We start from the raw sequence: 22,327 nt of genomic DNA, 5'->3' as shown, positions 1-22,327 counted from the left end.
GTTTGTGCTTGTCTGCTGACCCAAATGTTGGCAGTTTGAACTCACCCAGCAGCACCATGGAAGAAAGGCCTAGCGATTTGCTTCCGTAAAGGTTACAGGCAAGAAAACTCCATGGAGCAGTTCTACTCTGCCACACATGGGGTCATCTTGAGTGGGCATTGACTCCACAAGCAACCAGTGCATTTGGTTTTGGTATAGACATTTTATTCCCTAGTTTTCCCTTTTAAGCTTTTTTTTTTTTTTAAAGGTATTTTATTGTGTTTAAGGTAAAAGTTTACATAGCAAATTAGGTGCCCATTTAACAGTTTCTATACAGATTATTCAGTGATATTGGTTAAATTTTCCACAGTGTGTCGTCATTCTCATCCATTCTGTTTTAGTTGTACCATTTGCAGTACTCTAGTTTCGCTGCCCCCTTTCCTTCTCATCTTTGTTATAGGGTAATTTTTGACTTTTGGTCTCATATAAATGATTTTTTAAAGGAGCTCATTACTCATGGATATTTTTTATTTTATGGGCCAGTCTGTTATTTAGCTAAAAGGTATTCTCAAGGGATGATTTTGGTTTCAGGTTTAAAGAGTATCTCAGGGTGATAATCTTGGGGAGTCTTCTAGTCTCAACCAGTCCAGTAAGCCTGGACTTTTTAAGAATTTCAGTTCTGTTCCACATTTTTCTTCTACTCCATTGGCACTTGTCTGCTGTGGCTCTAATCAGAGAGAATGGTAGTGGTAGCCGAGCACCATCTAGTTCTTCTGGGTCTCAGCATAGATAAGGGCTGTCGTTCGTGGACAGTGTTAGTCCTATAGAATTGGACACTGTTAGTCCTATAGAATACTTTCTTCTCGGAGTGTTTGGTTTCTGTCTTTATCTTTTGTTCTGGAGGAGTAGAGACCAATAGTTGTATCTTAGATGGCCCTTTTAAGTTTTTTGATTAACCTATTGTTTGCTTTAACTGTTATTCATCTTCTCAGGCAGCCATCAAGTTAAACAATTGCCTCTATTGTTTTTTACAAAGGCTCCTGGGGAGAAGGCTTGTCACACTGGCAGCTGCAAGTCAGGTCAAATAAAAACAGACTTGCAAGTGGGCTCTTCTGGGAACTACCAAACAGAGCAAGTAATGCCAATGCTTTGTGAATGAGACATTCAAGGAGCATCATTTCAATTCTGTCCCCTCTTGCAGCTGCTAGGCTACATGTTTTCATTGTGATTATGGGCTGTTGGTTTTCCAGGTTATCACAGAGCTGCAGAAGTGGAGATAGGAAAAGACCAAGTTAATACACCACAAAGCTTGCATTCTAACTGAGTTTCAGCCATTTTTCTTGAATAAACACTCCCAGGATTACTGCAACCCTTTGGTTAATTTCCAGAGTTCTGAAAAAGTTGATTTTGCCAGTGTTCTCATTGCATTTATGGAGGAGAGAATTTTGGAGACCCTTACTCCACTCTTTTCCATGGTGTATCTTGCAAAGGTAACGTTTAAGCTAGGCCCAGGGGTCCTAGAATGGAGTGTCCGAGATATTTTCTAATTTGCTGAAAAATTGTGGAAAAAACCAAACCAAAACAGAAACCTTTAGTATAGTAAAACCTGTGAAAGCCAGAATGTATGTAAGGTGGAATCCTGTCAGAGAAGGAAAATGCAAATATTTTCACTAAAAGTGTTACCGGACAACGGCCTCAGTTCTTGTCTTCCATGTAGGAAAGTAGGAAAGAATTCAAACACTGAGACAAATAGTGCCAAACGAGCAGAGGTTTATAGCAAGCAGAGGCTTAGTAGTAAAAGTACACTTGACTAGGAAGCGTCAAGCGGTCTACTCAGAGAAAAGAATCTGAGTGCCCCGATAGTCATTTTCTTAGGGTTTTATACCTTTCTTGTCTCTTATCTCTCCCTGTTAATGTTTAACAGCCAAGACAGGAACCTCTATAGAGGCTATTTCCTTGGCTAAGGTTTAATTACAAAGTTAGGCACCTTGTCAAGTTAGGGACTTTATCAAGTTAGGGACCTCTTATAGGGACCATTTCCTTGGCTTAAAGTTTAACTACTCAGGGACCATCTTATTGAGGAATGTCACCACCCACTGCCTCTTCCTCTGCAATATAAATTGCAGATATGATGCCTATTATTTTTTAATGTTTTAATATATATTTTCTACAAACAAGGGCTGTATAAGTATCAAAATCAGGAAATTAACATTGATTCAGTAATACTTTTTGCAGGCCCTACTCAAATTTGCCGAAATTTGAAGTCTTTTATAGCAAAAGGATCTTATTCAGGATTACATGTTGCGTTTGGTTTTTATGCCTCTTTAGTCTCTTTAAGCCTGGAACAGTTCCTCCATCTTCTCTTGTCTTTTGTGATCTTGATATTTTTGAAGAGTACATGCTAGTTAATTGGTAGAGTATCCCTCAGTTTGGACTTGTCTGATGTTTCCTCATAAATTATGCATTTGTTGGTGGGAAAACCTAAGATAGGATGTACTGTTCTTCTCATTGTAACATATTTAAAAAGCAAACAAACAAAATAAAACCCAAACCAGTGGCTGTCCAGTTGATTCCAACTCATGGTGATCCCATGTGTTTCACGGTAGAGCTGCGCTGCAGAGGGCTTTCAGCGGTTATGGTCTTTCAGAAGTAGATCATTAGGCCTTTCTTCCAAGGCACCTCTGGGTGGATTTGAACCACCAGCGTTTTGGTTAGTAGCTGAGTGCTTAACTGTTTGCGCCACTCAGGGACTCCTGTGTCATACCAGAAGGCATATAATTTCATTTTGTCCCATTATTGGTGCTATTAACGTATCACTAGGTTATGTTGGTGTCTGGCAGGTTTCTCCAGTGTGAAGTTAATAAACATTTTGTGGGGAGATACTTTGGTACTTCTGCTATAAGGTTAAGCTTTCCCTTCTCCTCCATTTATTTATTTATTTATATCAGCATGCACTCATGGATTCCTGTTTTATTCAAAGAGTTACAATCTTTAACTGTCATTTCTTTGATGCTGAGATTGTCTCAGACTTGACCAGTGGGGCCCTTCAAGCTGACGGCTTCTGTATTCTTTTGACATGTTCCATCATTCTCTGAGCACGCACTTTCTTACTTTCTGGTATAAGATGTCCCAAGCTCTTCTTGTATTTTCTTTATCACTGTTCTGGAAGAAGAGCAGCATCCAAAGAAGAACAACAAAGTTTCTTTTAGTGGATATTCCTATTTAGAAACCATGATCTGGGTCCTACATGTGCTCATTGCTTTTAGCTTCCAGGCCGTTTCAGGACTGGAGTAGGAAATATACATATGTATATAAACACACATATTTCCATTTCTTTATTTATGTATTAAAAGCTCATGCCAGTTATTCTCAGTCCAATTCAGTACCACGGGGTTTGTTCTAGACTTCTGCCTTTCCATGTTTTCTCTGATGGAAACCCAACCGCTCATCCTTAATGTATTTATTGATTTGCTGAAATCCTCCCTGTATGTCATCAGTCTTTTAGAAAGCTCAGATTAGACCCCTCAACACCATCCTGGACAAAGTGGGAGGACAAAGCATATTCAGTAATTACTGAAGGAATGATTGAATGTTTCTCTGCTCCTCCTGTCTGTGGAAGTATCCTGTTGTAGCATGCCACATTGTAACTTGCAGGAACATTTGCTACAATAGTATCTCTCCGTGGACTATGGAATTGAATTAGTGCCTCTGGTGTTCAGAATACAGGCCCTGCTGGGGAATTACAGAGTAGATTTTGTGACGACCTTTAGAATGTTTTCCAGCTCATGCCAAGGAAAACACTATGTATCTTTAAAAATGCATGCAGAAACAGGCCTATCTCTGGACCAATTAAAGTGTAATCAAAAAAAGAGCTGATATGTCAGAATATTTTGAAACACAAATGTAAAATCACCTGCAGCTAACAGTAAGGGCAGGAAACAAAACCATGGAAGATGGCTTTCAAAATCGGGTTTTGAAGCATTGGTAAGGCAAAAACACCAACTAGTTTCCATTTAGTAAAGATTTATTTATCCTAAGTTAAAGCAATATTTTTAACTGCTGGGGATGGCTATAAATATTTTTCTGCACTTAGGAGAAGTTGAGGTTTGCTAATTGTTATAGGCCTAGTATATTACTACCTGTAAGAGAATAAATACTTCCACAGGTTATATTTGTAAGTGAAGTATTAGAAGAGGTGGGAAGGAAAAAGGACTTAGTTAAGTCAGGAAAACTAGGAGTCTAGAGGGATTTCATAAAGCAAGTGAGTTTACGGTTTGGGTAGAAGTGAAGAAGAGAATCCAGGAGTACATGACTACAAGGGGATTAGCTTCCGTGGAGTGGAGCAGTGGTTCCCAAAACAGAGCCTTAGCTTTTGGAACCTCTGAGTGGAGACTACAAGGCAGGGTATGTGAGTCCGAAGATGAGTCAAGAAGGGCCCAGTTGGTAAAGACCTGTAAAGATCAGGTGCTTGACTGAAGAGGCACTACGAGCTTTTGAGAAAGGAAATGTCAAATTCAAAACAATTGTTTTAGGAATATGGTTCTTGCTGCTCTGAGTTTGCTGGAGAAAGATGAGTTTGCTTACGATGTTCAGTAACAGTTGTTACTAACAATAATGATGCCTCCGTGTGTATTTTGTTGCTATCAAAGTACTTCTACAAATATTCCTTGTAACACAAAGATATCATTAATTTAGTTTTTATTTTCCCATTTTACATAAGGGAGAACAGAGGCCCAAAGAATTGAATAACTTGTTCAGGGTCACACAGCTTTTTAATGGTAGGCTCAGGATTCAAACCCCCTTTCTGCTGCACCTCAGCAGTTTCAATTAGGGATTTAGACAAGAATTGTTGCTGTAGGATTGGAGAAGGAAAGAACAGAGCAGATTGTTCTTTTCTTCTAATAAGAGCCAATTTAAAGTATTGGCATAGGACCAGGTAGAGCCAAAATTACAGAGAAAAACTTTGTTGACACTGAAAAAAATGTGATGAAGTTCTTTTTCCGTAAGTTTGTGTTGTTCTTACTTGTAATTTCCTCTTGCCTTCCCCCTCCCCCTTTTGGGCCTGAATTTTTAGGAGTTTCATCTTATCCCATATTTATGTTTTTAGGAGAATAACATCTGACACTGACTGATTCTGGTAAATCTGTCGGCAATGAGTAAAACAAAAAGTCAGTAACTGTCTCTCATTTGACAACTGTTGCAACAAATCAAACCTCAGCTGAAATAAAGTATTTTTAGCTTTACTTTTCATTTGAAATGTAAGGTGCTGTAAATTTCCTATTAGAAACAGCTATATAATTTTAGAACTGTGAGATAATTTAGAAAGCATCTCTAGGTTTAAAATTCTGAACTTTTCTCCACCCCACCCTGCTTCCTGCCTGCTTGTGAGGAGACAGAGATTCAGATTCAACTTAATGTTTATTAGTGGAAAGTATTTGTGTTTTCCTTCTCTGACAGGTTTCTGCATTACACAGGTTCCAGCTTTCGCAGGTTTTACCATACTACTTGCAGTATTTAGTGCATTACTACAACACATCGCTCTCAGTTTGTGTGTGTACCAGGACTCAAAGCTGCTCCATCCCTGGTAGATTTTTGTATAGGTATTGTTACGAATTAAATTGTGCCCCCCCCCCCCACAAATGTGTATCAGGTTGGCTAGGCCATGATTCCCAGTATTGTGCGGTTGTCCACCATTTTGTGATCTGATGTGGTGTTCCTAGGTGTTGTAAATCCTACCACTGTGATGTTAATGAGGCAGGATTAGAAGAAGTTATGTTAATAACTGTTAACATAAGGTAGGACTCAATCTACAGGATTAGGTTGTATGTTGAGTCAATCTCTTTTGAGATATAAAAGAGAACCAAGCAGAGAGGAAAAAGACCTTATTATCAACAAGCAAGAAGAGCAAGGAGCCAGTCCTCATTATGGCCCTGTTAAATCTACAAGTCAAATGACAGAAACCCTTGGATACACCAGGATTGGTTCCTATAATAGAGATTTCCAGTGCTGTGTACGTGGAGGCCACTTATACAACGAAATATATCTCAGGTTCATGAAAAAAAGCAAACTTATCCTTTATCAAGACAGTTCCCCCTTTCTCTAGCCTAGCATCTCGCTTTAGCCAAGAGACCCTTCTGAAGTCAGCTAATGCCAGACGGAAAATTAAATCTCAGCCATAACTCAAACAGCCATTCAGTCATTCTTTTATCTTGGAAGTCAAGCTGTCTACATGCATTTTCCCACCCTATAAATTTCTGGCCTAGTTTGTTTATCCGCTGGGGGATGATGATGACCCTAGGCACTGTTTACAGTAAAGGAATTCTGTGAAGATCAGATAAATTAGTGTTCATAAAAAGGCTTTGCAAACTATAATTTGAATACTGATCTAATTGTAAAATATAAGAAACCAAAAAACCAAACCCATTGCTGTCAATTCCAACTCATAGTGACCCTATAGGACAGAGTAGAAGTGCCCCATAAGATTTCCAAGGACTGCCTGGTGGATTTGAACTGCTGACCTTTTGGTTAGCTGCCATAGCTCTTAACCACTACGTCACCAGGGTTTCCTAAAGGTCTGCTTATTTCATTTCCCTAGAGGGAGCCCATACCCTCCTATTGCCAGAATTCTTTTAGTCTGTGGGGCCAGGAATAGTTAGGGGTACATCGTATCCTTGGAGAGATGAGCATGGGGAGACTTGGTCCTGGTCTCGTTCTGGAATTTCTCCTGTCTTGTGCATTGTTCTGGCAGTACCCTCTTTGCCTTCTGTATATGGAGTCTGGTGTAGATTCCTAACAGCTAGTTTTTTTTTTCTCTCTCTCTAGAGGAACCAAACTAGCATCACCCAGTGGGTTCCAGTATGCAGCCGATTGATAACTGTTTCTCCTACCCAAGAACAGTGGGGCAGGACGCTGCCTGGCACTTCCCAGGTAAGGTTTGTTGTTCTTTTCTTGGTATGAAAACCTTAGTGTTTATGTGCAAATGTTACGTATTTATAGATTAGCCAACCAAGTTGTGTGACGGAAAAAACTATGAGACCACTTCTGGGTCTCTGTGGTGCCAGCTCGGGACTGATTCCTACAGTGTAGTGTCTAGGACGTTGCTTCTAAATATACCCTGCAGTGGAACTTAGCCTGGGATACCGTGCTACAGTCTGATGATTTTTACTGTTGGGAGTCTTCCCAGATAATTCGTCTCAGAGTTAACTTTTCTTCAGTTTTCTTTTCATAGCTGCTTTGTGCCAGTCTTACTACGGGCTGAAAAATATGGTCCCCCCACCCCTTTTTATGAATATAAGATCCAAGGAACAATCATTTGAGGCCTTAGTTTACCCTTAACCACATGATTCACTATATTGTGATTCACCTTGGGCCCTCCTTGAGGTTTTTTTTCCCCACTTTCTCTTAATTGTACAAATAATTTAGTAACAAAGGAAATAAAAATCACCTGTGACCTCAAACCTGAAATCATCAGTATTTTCATTTTACTGGTTCCTTTTTAGTCCTTATGTTTATGTGTGTGTGACTAATTTTTTCCTTACGGGCCGTAACAGATATCCATAGAATTTTATATTCTGCCTTTTTACTTATTAGAGTAGGCATTTATTCATTTGTTGGTTAGACTTGTGATTACATTTTTTCATGGCTACATGATATTCCATTAGCCTTTGTTTGATATTAAAATCGTTTCTAATTTTTTCCCCACCATTGTAGGTTTTCATGCAGTTAACATTTTCTTGGCATATTTAAACTTTTAAAAAATTATTTACCAAAAATTAATTCCAAGGAATCATAGAGTGTGAACAGTTTGCCTCTTCAAAGTGTTGTAATTTATACTGCCCTCAGCAATGTATGTATAACCAGTTTTTTATCATAATCTCCTCCAAATGGGATATTTTTAAAAAACTAATTGGGTAGAAAATGTTACCTGGTTTTGCTTTGTATTTGTTTCTTTGTTTATTTTTTTAGGTATCAGGGTTAAACTTTTTTTTTCACGTTTACCAGTTAATATTCCTGTTTGTGAAAATGGTATGCTTCTATCATTTCTCCATTTATCTACTGGGAATTTGTTACTTATCAATTTATATGTTTCTTCTGTAACCATTAACTTTTTTTCATAGCTTACGCAGTTTTTAAGAACTTATTTTTGCTGTATATAATTACATTAAAAGTATGTATTTTAATATGGAGTAATTTCTCCTTCCATTCTTCTGAGGCTATGTGTTTGTCCCTGTATTTCCTGGGCTTTTCATTAAGCCTAGCACAGAGAGGGCACTAAGTGTGTGGGGGACAAATGAATCTGCTTGTCCAGACTGCTTTGGATAGTCACGCAGATGTTTTTTTTCGGGGTTGGATTATGTTATATTACCTTTTGTAGATGAGAAAATTTTAATACTGGATAAGAATCCCTGACTCGTGCCCCATTTTTTTCAATCAATAAACATTTCTTGAGCACCTAGTGTCTACCAGATGTTTTCTTAGGCTCTGGAACAGCATTACAGTAAATCATCCATGTAGATAACCCAGAGTGGTTTATCTTACACTGATAATTTTAGCTAATGTAAGTAAATGGGGCATTTTGACATTTAATAGACTTCGCTAGTACGTCTTGTCACTATTGAGGCCCTCTTGTTGGAAGCTATTGCCTTAGAATGGCATCCTCAGGTACATGCTGACAAGGAAGCAGATTTGGCTCAGAATGAGGAAGAGCTTTGTGTTAATTAGAACTGTGGTGTAATGGAATATGTGTGCTACATTTTGACATCCTGAATTGACTCTTACTGGAAATATTCAGGCAAAGGCTGGATGATTCTATGTCAAGGGCATAACATAAAGGAGTCCTTCATTGGATGATCTCTAAGGTAATGTCCAGTGCTATAATCGTGTTATTTTTAAAAAGCTGGAAACATTCTACTCTCGTCTTTTTTCTAAATAACCTCTTGAAGTTGTCATTTTTTGATGAGTCTACTTTTTAAAATTTTATTTGAAATAATTTTAGTCTTAACAGAAAAGTTGCAAAAATAGTAGAGTTCCCGTATACCTTTCATCTAGCTTTTCTTAATGTTAACATCTTATATAACAGTGATCAATTATGCAATTATCGAATCCACAAAATAAATGTCGTTATGATACTCTTAACTAACCTACTTACATTATTCCAGTTTTACTAGTTGTCTTCACTAATGTCCTTTTTTGGGGTTTAGGATCACATATTACATTTTGTTGTCCTATCTCCTTAGTTTTCTCTAATCTGTGACAATTTCTTAAGCTTTCTTCATCTTTTTAAGACTTTGATACTTTTGTAAAGTACTGCCAGTTATTTGTAAGTTGTCCCTTCATTTAGTTTGTTTGCTCTTTTCTCATAATTAGATTGGAGTCATGCAGTTTTGGCAGAAGTGATGTTCCCTTCTTAGTGCATCATGTCAGGGGCTACATGATATTAATATGTTTCATTACTGGCGGTGTTAACTTTAATCACTTGGTTAAGGTGGTGTCTGGTCAGGTTTCTCCACTATAAAGTTACTGTTTTTTCCTTTGCAATTAATAGGTATTTTGTGAGGGGATACTTTGAGACTATGCAACCGTCTTGTTTCTCATATTTTTGCTCACTAATTTTAGCATCCATTGATCATTCTTGTCTGCAGCTGTCATCACTGTGGTGTTCACCTAATGGTAATTTTTTGTTTTCATCATTCCTAATACATTTGTTGATTAGAATTCTACCATAAGGGAGAGCTGTCATTTCTCCCCATTTATTTATTTAATCAACTATTTACATCAATGTGAACTCATATTTATTTTCTCCTATTGGTTATAATTCATTATTCTCATTATTTGTTGATCTAATTGTCCCAGCTTTGGCTGTTGTGAATGCCTTCAGGTTTGCTCCTATGTCTTTTTGACATACCTCCATCATTTATTGATTTTTTTAAACAATATTTTATTGTGTCTTAGGTGAAAGTTTACACAGCAAATTGGGTTCTTAGTCATCTAGTACTGCTGTAACAGAAATACCACAAGTGGATGGCTTTAACAAAGAAAAATTTATCCTCTCACAGTTTGGTAGGTTACAAGTCCAAATTCAGGATGTCATTTCCAGGGGATGGCTTTCTCTCTCTGTCGGCTCTGGAGGAAGATTCCTTGTCTTCAATCTTCCCCTGGTTGAGGAGCTTCTCAGGCGCAGGGACCCCAGGTCCAAAGGACACTCTCAGCTCCTTGTGCTGCATTCTTGGTGGTATGAGGTCCCCAACTCTCTTCTTGCTTCCCTTTCATCTCTTGAGAGATAAAAGGGGGTGCAGGCCACACCCCAGGGAAACACCTTTTACCTTGGATCAGGGAGGTGACCTGAGTAAGGGTGGTGTTACAATCCCACCCTAATCCTCTCAACATAAAGTTACAATCACAAAATGGAGGACAACCACAGAATACTGGGAATCCTGGCCTAACCAAGTTGATACACACATTTTTTGGGGGATATAATTAAATCCATGACAATTCCCCTTTAACAATTTTGGAGCCCTGGTGGCACAGTCCTTAAGAGCTTGGCTGTTAAACAAAAGATCGGCAGTTCAAATCCACCAGCTGCTCCTTGGAAACACTGAGGCAGTTCTGCTCTCTCCTCTAGGGTTACTATGAGTCGGAATCAACTGGAAGGCAGTGGGTTTGGTTTTTGGTTAAGAATTTTTATATAGATTATTTTGTGCCTTTGGTTACGTTTTTACAGTGTGTCAGCATCCTCATTATTTCCACCCTGTTTGTTCTGTTTCCTTTGATCTAGCTTCCCTTCCTCTCTTTGCCTTCTCATCATTGCTTTTGGATAAATGTTGAACATTTGTTCTCATATAGTTATTGTTTAAGGGAGTACATTACTCATGGGTGATATTGTTTATTTTATAAGCTAATCTGTTATTTGGCTGAAAGTTGACCTACAGAAATAGATTCAATTGGGCGATAGTCTTGGGGGTTCCTCCAGTCTCTATGGCTCCAGTAGGTCTGTCCATTTTAAGGTATTTTAGTTTTGGTCAACATTTTTCTCCCATTCTATCCGGGACCTTCTCAGAAAGGTCGGTAATGGTAGCCCGGCTGAGGAGGCTGTGGTTTGTGTGGGATATTAGTCCCAGGGACTAGTTTCTTCTTTGACCCTTTGATTTCCTTCATTCTTTTTTTGCTACATACAAGTAGAGACCAATAGTTGTATCTTAGATGGCTGCTCAAATGCGTTTAAGATCCTAGACACTACACTCCAAACTAGGATGTAGAACGTTATCTTTGGAATTTTGTGATGGCAGTTGACTAAGTTGTCCCCCAAGACTATGGTCCCAAGCCTTTGGATCCAGTAAACCAATCTCACGAGTTATTTGGATATGTCTAGGGAGCCTTCATAAATGTGCCTTTGTGTGGTTTGTTATATATGTGGATATATATGCAGCACAAACGTGTATATACATATGCCTGCAGATACATCTATACATACATGTGCATTTACTCCCATATGACTTCCTATGTATATGTATCCATATCTACCTACATAACCACACACAGGATTTTTGGTTGTTTTTACTGTTGTTGCAAAATTGCATTTACCGAAATTGTCCCTATTCTCGTGTGCTTCTTAGTGTCTTTATTTACCTTTGTCAGATTATGCTGACTTCTCCCATACTTGGGATTGCCTTTCCCATCACCAAAAGTAACAAGTGTCTGCTATCTAGAAAGTGATTCCCTCTCTGTAACCATCAAAGAACTTTGCTTTATGTGTGTATATCTATTCTTGACTGTTTACAATAGTGGGACCCTACAATATTTGTCTTTTTCTAAATGACTTATATCACTCTGCATAATGTCCTTCAGATTCATCGATGTTATAAGATGTTTCACGGACTTCTCATTATTCTTTATAGTTGCATAATATTCCATTGTATGTATGTACCAGAATTCACCCATTCATCTGTTGGTGGGCACTTAGGTTGTTTCCATCGTTTTCCTATTGTGAATGATGCTGCAGTGACCATAGGTGTACATATATGTCTATTTGTGCCAGTGCTCTTATATCTCTAGGATATATATCTAGGAGTGGGGTTGTTGGATCATAAGGTACTTCTATTTCTAGCTTTTTGAGGGAGTGCCATACAGTTTTCCATAGTGGTTGTACCAGTCTGTAATTCCATCAATGTATAACAAATGCCAGCGTTTGTTGTTTTTTGTTTTTTTGATCATTGCCAGTTTTGCAGGGGTGAAACAGTATCTCATTGTAGTTTTGATTTGCATCTGTCTAATGGCTAATGGGAAACCCTGGTGGTGTAGTGGTTAAGTGCTACAGCTGCTAACCAAAGGGTCGGCAGTTCGGATCCACCAGGCGCTCCTTGGAAACTATGGGGCAGTTCTGCTCTGTCCTGTAGGGTCACTGTGAGTCGGAATCAACTCGACGGCACTGGGTTTGGTTTTTGGAATGGCTAATGATTGCTAATAATCATATATCTGTTGGCCCCCTGAATGTCCTTTTTGGTGAAGTGTCTGTTCATGTCCTTTGGCTGTTTTTTGATTGGATTGTTTGTATTTTTGTTGTTGAGTTGTTAAAGCTTTCCATATATTTTAGAGATTAGAGCCTTATCAGATATGCCATTGCCAAATATTTTCTCCCAGTCTGTAGAGGTTCTGTTTTTACTCTTGGTAAAGTCTTTGGATGAGCATAAGTATTTAATTTTTAGAAGGTTCCAGTTACCTAATTTATATTCTGTCATTTGCATATTTTTAGTTTTGTTTGATAGGCTATTTGTGCTGAATATTAGGTCTCCTAGTTTTGACCCTATGTTATCTTCCAGGAACTTATAGTTGCTATAAAATTTAGGTCTTTCATTTGTTTTGAGTTAGTTTTTGTACATGGTGTGAGGTACGGATCTTGTTTCATTTTTCTTTATATAGATACCCGGTTTTGGCAGCACTGTTTGTTAAAGAGGCTGTTTCTTCCTCATTGAATGGACTTTGACCCTTTGTCAAAGATCAGCTGCCTATAGATGGATGGGTTTACTTCTGGGTTCTCAATTCTATTCCATTGGTCTTTGTGTGTCCTTGAACCAGTGCCAAGCTGTTTTGATTACCATGGCTGTATAGTAAGTTTTGAGATCAGGAAGTGTGAGGCCCACTACTTTGTTCTTCAATATTGCTTTATTCAGGGCCTCCTTCCTTTCTATATAAAGTTAGATATTAGTTTTTCTATTTCACTGAAGAATGTTGTTAGATTTGGATCGGGATTGTGTTACATCTACACATCGCTGTTGGTAATATCGACATTTTGACAATGTTAAGTCTTCCAATCGTGAGCATGTTTTTCCACTTATATAGATGTCTTTTAGTTTCTTGCAGTAGTGTTTTATAGTTTTCCTTGCATAAGTGTTTTACATTCCTGGTTAGGTTTATTCCTAGGTATTTTATCCTTTTGGGTCTATTGTAAATGGTATTGTTTTCTTGATTTCCTTTTCAGAGTTCTTGTTAGTGAGAGGAACCCAACTGATTTTTGTATATTGATCTCGTACCTGCCACTTTGCTGAATCCTTCTATTAGTTCCAGTAACTTTTCTTGTGGAGTCTCTAGGATTTTCTATGTGTAGGGTCATGTAGTGGTTAAGTGCTATGGCTATTAACCAGAGGTCGGCCGTTCAAATCCGCCAGGCACTCCTTGGAAACTCTATGGGGCAGTTCTACTCTGTTCTGTAGTGTCGCTCTGAGTCGGAATCGACTCGATGGCACAGGGTTTGGTTTGGTTTTGTGTTTTAGGGTCATGTCATCTGCAAATAAGGACAGTTTTACTTCTTGTTTTCCAATTTGGCTACTTTTTATTTCCCTCTCTTGCCTTACTGCTCTAGTTAGGACTGCCAGTACAATATTGAATAAGACTGGTGATAAAGGGTATCTGTGTCTCATTCCTGTAGGGTTGCTATGAGTTGGAATCAACTCGACAGCACTGGGTTTGATTTTGTTTTATGCCTCATTCCTGCTCTCAAGGGGAATGTGCTCAATCTTTCTTCATTGAGAATAATGTTGACTATTGGTTTTGCATATATACCCTTAATTATGTTGAGGAATTTCTCTTTTCCTATTTTGCTGAGAGTTTTTGTCAGGAGCCTCCATCGTTTTTTGAGCTCTCCCTTATTTCCTGGCACCACAAGATGTTTGAGGCTCGTGTATTTTCTTTGCCACAGCCCTAGATTCAACCATTTCTCCAAACTTTGTAACTGCTCTTTTTGTTGCTGTTTATATTCGTGCTACTTGGAAGTACCAGTAAATTTCTCTCTTCGTTGTATAAAGTGGAACTTTTTTTTTTTTTTAATTTGTCCTAAAACTACCTTAAGCAAGTTCCAGCCTCTCCCTGGGTCTTAGTTTCCTCATCTGTGAAACGCAAAGGTCGGATTAGAAGATCTCTGAGATTTCTTCTAGCTCAAGTGTTGTTATTATAAGTTACTCCTTAGTTCTTCAGTTGCCTTTCCTCCAAGCTAAACAGCCTCAATTCGTTTTAACCTTTCCACTAGGACCTTTTATTCATCCCTTTGATCATTCTGCAGTTCTTTTCTGGACTTTCTCCAGGTTATCCTTCTCTTAAAAAAAAAAAAAATCCACCTAGGTTTTATTGAGTGCCAACTCCATGCCCAGAGTGGTGTAGGGCACGGAGACAGAAAATAAAAGAAGTATGAGTTGTGCCCTGGTGGAGCTTATAGTTTTGCTAAAAGAATGAGATACATCAAAAAACAAAACAAAACAAAAAACCAAACCCATTGCCATCGAGTTGATTCTGACTCATAGTGACCCTATAGGACAGAGTAGAACCGCCCCACGGGGTTTCCAAGGCTGTAATCTTTACAGAAGCAGACAGCCACATTTTTCTTCCATGAAACAGCTGGTAGGTTTGAACCGCCAGCCTTTCAATTAGCAGCCGGATGCTTAACCACTGCACCACCAGGGCTCCTTACCAGATACATCCTAGTAGCCGTCGAGTCGATTCCAACTCATAGTGACCCTATAGGAGAAAATAAAACTGCCCCGTACAGTTTCCAAGAAGTACCTGGTGGATTTGAACTGCCGGCCTTTTTTGGTTAGCAGCTATAGCTCTTAACCACTGTGCCATCAGGGTTTCCTACCAGACACATACATTCGTGGTACTCAAGAATTGCTTGAGTTCCTTCCTCCTCCCTCTCTCCTTCTCTTCCTCCTCTCTCCCTTTTTTCTTTCCTTCTAGATCACGTGTGTCTTCACTTTCAGAACCTTTTTGGAAGCAAAATATAAGGGTGAAATCTTAGCCAAATCTGGTACTGCTGCTAGATTAATAGTAACTTAAAAAACTCACCATATTCCTTTTAATAAGGGAGTACCTCCAGAAGAGTTTGTAAGTGGAGTTGTTAAGAACAGTTCTTTACATTTATATTATGTGTTGTGGTTTACACATCTCTTTTACATACATTATTTTACTTGATTCTCAAAACAAATTTATGAGATAGGTGGAGCTAGAGCTTCAGTGCAGGTCTTCTGACTCAGTGTTTTTCTCTTTTACTACACCATGCTTCCTCACCTCTGCTTTTTTCTCACTCTACCTTCTCTATCCTGCCCACTTCTTAAGGGTTTTCAGTGAAGTCTTTCTTGATGACTCTAGGTCATTCAGTTCCACCTCCAAATTCCTGTTGTATATACTACCTATCTTATAACTTTAAACACTTTCGTATATTTTATTGAAATAAAAATACAGAAAAAGGCACAAATCATAGGTATACAGCACAGTGAATTACTAGTGAATATAACCAGCCTCCAGATCAAGAAATGGAATTCACCAGAACCCCAGAAGCCTCTTCGATCCCCTTTTAGTCAGTACACGCAACGAAGGTTCACCTTGGTCTTCTTCGCTTTAAACACTGTAGATTGGTATTGCCTTTCAAATCTGCAGTATGCACTCTCTTGCGTTTGTTTTCATTCATCTTTGTTTTTGAGATTCATCCATGTTGCTCCATGTGTTGTTGTTGTTAGGTGCCATCGAGTCAGTTCCAATTCATAGCGTATAGCAATAGTTTATTCATTCCCACTGTTGTACAGTATTTCATTATGTGAATATACCACAATTCATTTTTCCATTCCTCTATTGATGTATATTTGGATTGTTTCCATTTTGGGGTTTTTATGAATAAGGCTGCTATGAACATTCTCGTACATGTTTTTTGGTGAACACGTGTAGACATTTCTGTTGGGGTGTATACTTAGAAATGGGATTGCTGAGTCATAGTATGTGTATTTGTTCAGCTTCAGTATACGCAAAGTAGTTGTTCAAAGTGATTTTACCATTTTACACTCCCAACAGCTGTGTGTAAGAGTACTCGTTGCTCCATATCTTTGCTAGCACTTGGTAGGGTTGTTTCTTTTTTGGTGGTAACCTTTAAAGATTTTAAAATGTGTTATGTGGTTCTGTTTCTTGTGTAGTGAGTCTTCTTTCTCTTGTTCACAAGAACGAGTTCTGTTTGCATTCTGAAACCTGGCACAAGGACTACCATATAGTGGTTGTTTAATAGAAGTTGAATCAATGAAGGATGCGTGGATGGCACATGTGTGGACAAGGGTAGAAGGAAAAAAAATAAAAATTGTACAGGTAGTAGAATTTGTTCATTCAACAAATACTTGAGTGTTTCCTATGTGCAATGTGCTGTACTTGATTATGCTTATATACCTAGTTCCTGCCCTCATGGATCTTTTTAGTAGTGGTGATAGAAAATAAGCAAGAACATAAATAAATATAAAATTATGCATTGTGATTAAGTATTCTGAAGGAAACAAGTAGGCTTCAGCTACGATAGAGAATAATAGGATAGCAAGAACCTACTTTAGATAAGGTGGTCAGAGAAGGCCTCCTTGAAAAAGTGGTATTTGAATATTCTGGAGCATTTTTTTTTTTTAATGTTATTTATTGGTATCTTCTCATTCTAAATAAAGGAAAAATTTATGTGTTTACGGGCAGAGGGAATCTTTTGGGCGGGGGGCATGGGCAACCATGTGTAGTACAAAAAAGTAAATGTGTGTTTATAGATGTGTATAGGTGTGGGGAAACTGGATGTTGCCTTTGGTACCAGGTGATGATACATCAGTAGTTCAGTATAGTCAACTCATGAATATTGATTGGTAGGACAGAAATGCAGCAGGTGGTGAGAGAGCCACAGAAAGAGCCTATTGGTTATTCTTGGAGCTTTAAAAAAAAAAAAAACAGAAAACCCATTGCCGTTGAGTTGATTCTCTTGGAGCTATGGGGGAAGACAAATCACGTAACTAGTAGAAGAGAACTCCAAACCACAGCTAGTTGAAACTACTGTTGGTTGTGTTCTTTGAACCAGCTTAAGTGTTTTGTGTTCTAGATGGACCGTGACATCGATGTATGTCATGTAATGGGAGGTGTTCTGTGTTTAGTCTGTGTTTTACAAAGCCTGCTTGATACTTATGAATTAAAGCATAGGCATCCTTGGGAGTGACCAGAAGAATCCTGACTAATCTTTTAATATCCTCGTTTGGAAAGACAAGTAATAGTAACTCTCTGCAATTAGAAGTTCTATTTTTCCTTCACTGGGATTAAAGAAAATAATCATTTTCATTCCATGAGTCCTATCTCTTCTCAAAATAAGCCAGAATTCAAGGGATAACCCTCCTTGTCCCATTCCCACCCTTTTTTATTATAAAGGTAATATAACATTACTGAGAGTTTGGAAACTAGGTTCTTAAAGTCATCCAGAATCCCACTTATTTAACTACTCTTTTCATTTCTCTGTTCCTTTCTAGACTTGTCCATATGCAGTCATGTTTTTACTTACAATTATATATATACTGTAAAGCCTTTTTTCATGTTGCTCAAAATAATCCCAGTGGCTACCGGACTTTCTGTTGAGTGGCTACCTTAATTTAGTTAATCATTTCTTTACTGGGCTTTTTTTTTTTTTTCCCTAGTTTTCAGTTTTGTGAATAGTGCCACAATGAGGGTCTCTTGCATATAGATTTTTTCCTTAGGAATTTATTTCCAAAACTACATTTATTGTTCTTGGTTGTAATAATACCAATTTAATAGGTTTTTGGTGAGAATTAAATAAGGAAATATTATAAGGCACTTAGCTCAGTAGCTGGGACCTAATTATTATAAACAATGGCTGTTGTATTGCCAGATTGCCTTCAGATGCAATGTGAACATAAAGGGAAGGCAATTCTGATCTAAGCAACAATGATGTTGTTTATGATAATGGTGATGGAAGCTTTTGCTGTTTATCGAGTATCTACTTTATCGAGGTAACGTATGTTACCTCATTTAATCCTCACTACAACTGATATTCAGTAATTTGCCCCATGGTCACCCCTAGCTTCTAAGTGGTAGAAGCAGGTTTTAAACTCAATTTCGAGTTTCCCATATATGCCAATATTTAAATGAGTATTGAAATTCTAGTTCCTAGACTTGACTCAGATTTAGCTCCAGGTTTCTAGGGCTGAATCCTTTTATTTATTCAGGTATTCAACAGGTATTTATCAAGCACCTACTCTGTACCAGACACCATTCTAGATACTGATATTGGCTACTTCACAATCAGATCACCAGGAACTGGGCTGATAAACAAGGTTGGAAAGATCCTGTAGTCTTTAATTTGAAGCAGCTTTGCTTGGATTAACCCTGTAAATGAATGCTCAGTGTTGCTAACATCTGTTCTTTTACCTCCCAGTGGCCCCAGATGAGCCAGTCCCTAGCATGTGGTGGATGGGAACAGATTCCTGGAATAGACATAAGGCTGAGTAGAAAATATCACACCACAAACAAGGTGAGAATTATTAGTGCTTTTTATGTTTATGAGTGCTTTCACACAGATGTACTTATTTGAATCTCAGCAAAATTGTCACCTGGATGAGGCAAGGAATTATTACACCTGTTTTGAGAATACAGGGATGAGGCACAGGGAGGTGAAGTGACTTGCCAAGGTCACAGGATGGTAAGTGACAGACCAACTGAATATTTGAACCTAAGACTTCTGATTCCTTGTCCTGTGTTTCTTCCATTGTACTGTCCTGCCTGGAAAACTCTTTAGAGGAAAAAGTCTTTACAAATCATATGTTAAAAATAAAATTATATTTAACTTCTGGAGAATTTTCTATCAGTTAGCCTGGCTTAGTATTAGAACAGGTTTTCCTTGGAGTTTATTTGCAAACTGCAAAATTCCTAGCTTCTATAGTCATTAATAAAACTTTTTATGTTGAAGAATACAAGAGTTGAAGAACATTAAAGAATACAAGAGCTTAAAACAAAGAATACAAGAGTTTAAAAACACTTTCCCTTTCTTGTTACGTCAATAAACATAGACCATTCCTCTTCTTAGAATTGTTCTTTGGGATGGAGGGGGTCAAGATTTTCTTTTAAAAATACTTCTTTTCATATAATTTTTTTTGTAGTGATATATCTACTACATGGAGCCCTGGTGGCTTAGTGGTTAAGAGCTCAGCTGCTGTAAGCAAAGGCTGGCAGTTCAAATCTACCAGCCACCCCTTGGAAACCCTGTGGGGCAGTTCTGCTCAGTCCTATAGGGTCACTGTGAGTCAGAATTGGTTTTGGGTTTTACATGCTGTATATACTACGTACCAAAACCAAACCCAGTGCCGTTGAGTCGATTCCTACTCATAGCGACCCTATAGGACAGAGTAGAACTGCCCCATAGAGTTTCCAAGGAGCACCTGGCGGAATCAAACTGCCGACCCTTTGGTTAGCAGCCGTAGCACTTAACCACTACGCCACCAGGGTTTCCATATACTATATAGTGATATACATATACATTTTTATAGTGATAAATATGCATGAGTGTTTTTGGTTGATTATGGTTTTTGATGACTTTTTAAAAATAATTTATTTTTGTTGTAGTTGAGAATATACACAGCAAAACATACACCAGTTCAACAATTTTTGCATGTACCATTCAGTGACACTGATTGCATTCCTCCCCCATTAACATAAACTCACTACCCTCTAAGGTTCCTACCTAATCTTCTGAGTTGGTGTTGTCGGTTTGATCCCGTATAGATAGATCTTAAAAGAGCACAGTGCTCAAGATGGAAATTCTTTACTGTTTAAGCTAAAATATTGTTTGGTTTTAAGAAGACTTCAGGGGATATTTTTGGTTTAAGGTTTAAAGCATATCTCAGGGCAATAATTTCTTTTTTTTTTTAATTGTATTTTAGATGAAGGTTTACAGAACAAACTAGCTTCTCATTAAACAGTTAGTACACGTATTGTTTTATGACACTGGTTAACAATCCCATGACATGTCAATACTCTCCCTTCTCAACCTTGGGTTGCCTATTACCAGCTTTCCTGTCCCCTCCTGCCTTCTAATCCTTGCCTCTGGGCTGGTGTGCCCCTTTAGTCTCGTTTTGTCTTAGGGGCCTGTCTAATTGTTGGCTAAAGGGTGAACGTCAGGAATGACTTCATTAATGAGCAAAAAGGGTGTCCAGGTGCCATATTCTCAGGGTTTCTCCAGTAAGTCTGGTCTTTTTTGTGAGTTAGAATTTTGTTCTACATTTTTCTCCAGCAGTATCCAGGACCGTGTATCGTGATCCCTGTCAGAGCAGTCAGTGGTGGTAGCCATGCACCATCTAGTTGTGCTGGACCCATCTAGTTGTGGTGGAGGCCATGGTAGTTGTGGTCCATTAGTCCTTTGGACTAATCTTTCCCTTGTGTGTTTAGTTTTCTTCATTCTTCCTTGCTCCTGAGGGGATGAGACCAATGGAGTATCTTAGGTGGCTGTTTACAGCCATCTAAGACCTCAGACGCCACTCGCCAAAGTAGACTGTAGAACATTTTCTATATAAACTATTTTATGCCAGGGCAATAATTTCAGGGTTTCGTAGCTGCCGAAGCTGCTTATGTACAGCCAAATACCTCTTGGGATTTGGTTCCTTGATTTGGAGATTGTAGGTCACGATTAGGTGGAATATCCCAGTTAATTGGCCTAATATCATGTTTAGTGTTTCTCTTCTACCTCCTAGTTTGTTGCTTAGTGCTTGGGGTCCTAAAAGCTTGCAAGTGGACATCCAAGGTACAGTAGGTCTCTATTTTCCTGGAGCAACAGAGGAAGGAGAGCCAGGAATAGGAGAAGGAAATGGAATGTGTGGCTAATTGCCTGCATGAACAACTGTTGCTTTTGCCATGAGACCAGAAGAACTCGCTGGTGCCTGGCTACCATTACTGAACATTTTGATCAAAGATTCTGTAGAAGAATCCTGAACAAAAGGGGCAAAATACAGAACAGAATTTCAGATTCTTGTGGAATCCAGACTTCTGAATGACTTTTGAGTGCTTTCACACAGTATTTTTCTCTCCCTTTATTGTTATGTCAATAAACATAGACCATTTCTCTTAGAATTGTTCTTTGGGATATGCGGTCAAGATTTTCTTTTAAGAGTAGTTTTTTCCATAGAATTTTCTAATAGTGATATACATACAACAAAACATACAAATATTTCATCAGTTTCTACATGTACAGTTCAGCGATGTCCGTGTTACATTACATTACATTCTTCAAGTTGTGCAACCATTCTTCCTATCTTTTTCCAAATTATCCCACCATTGTCATTTATAGAATTTTTATTCTGATACCCAAGATGTTTATCATTTCCTGGGCACGAGTTCATAGGTATATGGTCAGTGAGGTGGGTATATCTTGCTCTGAAATTTGGAGGAAACATCTGTTAGATAAAATTCCAGGTGTGTTTGCACTGATAAGATGCTTTTAAAAAATGAAAATTAAAAATTCTAAATGGAAAAAAAGAATCTAAGCAATAAAATGCCCTGAGACCTAATGAGGAACAAAAGCATTCTTTGGAAAGGTTTTTTTCTGCAACTAATTCTGGTCCCTTCTCTTTGGTTAAATAGCTTCTTACTACCAAGGGCTCCCCACAGCCTGTCGAGGAAAAGGTTGGTGCCCTCACGAAGATCATCGAAGCCATGGGATTCACTGGACCTTTGAAATACAGTAAATGGGTAAAGTTCTTTAAGTTCTTTGCATTTTTCCTTTTGGGCTTTGTGCTCTCTGCTCTTCATAGACGATTTTTTAAAACTTTTGCTTTGCTTTTGTGAGATTCATATGTCATTTTGAGAGCCTCAAAATGTGTGTCCTGCCCCCTCCCCCACCTCCAAGGCAGATCTTTACAACATGTGGGGCTGAAATACTTCCCTCTGCTCCTTCAACCTGACTCTTTGGAAGTATCTCAGTAGCAGGCATGGCAGTAAGACTGGGCTCTCTTGGCCTCTGCCACATGGCATGCCATACAGATGAGTTCTAAGGTGTAAGATGGGCAGCATTCTTTTTTTCTTT

At 38.4% G+C, this 22,327-nt stretch overlaps 1 protein-coding gene across 3 annotated transcripts in view; it reads left to right on the top strand.

Annotated features, from left to right (window-relative positions):
• Window positions 1-22,327, top strand: part of LOC100667966 (ubiquinol-cytochrome c reductase complex assembly factor 1) — a 112,514-nt gene that overhangs the window by 14,033 nt on the left and 76,154 nt on the right. For all 3 annotated transcript variants that reach the window (XM_010591637.2, XM_003411676.3, XM_023550174.2), the window contains exons 2-4: window positions 6,802-6,906; window positions 18,692-18,787; window positions 21,886-21,993. In XM_010591637.2, coding sequence (XP_010589939.1) covers window positions 6,802-6,906; window positions 18,692-18,787; window positions 21,886-21,993 — 309 coding nt within the window. The remainder of the gene's footprint in view (window positions 1-6,801; window positions 6,907-18,691; window positions 18,788-21,885; window positions 21,994-22,327) is intronic.

The sequence above is a fragment of the Loxodonta africana genome, chromosome 24 (genome assembly GCF_030014295.1).
Source record: "Loxodonta africana isolate mLoxAfr1 chromosome 24, mLoxAfr1.hap2, whole genome shotgun sequence".
NCBI lineage: Eukaryota > Metazoa > Chordata > Mammalia > Proboscidea > Elephantidae > Loxodonta > Loxodonta africana.
Note: the sequence above shows the minus strand (reverse complement) of the source record. Positions and strands in the feature narration are given on the sequence as shown.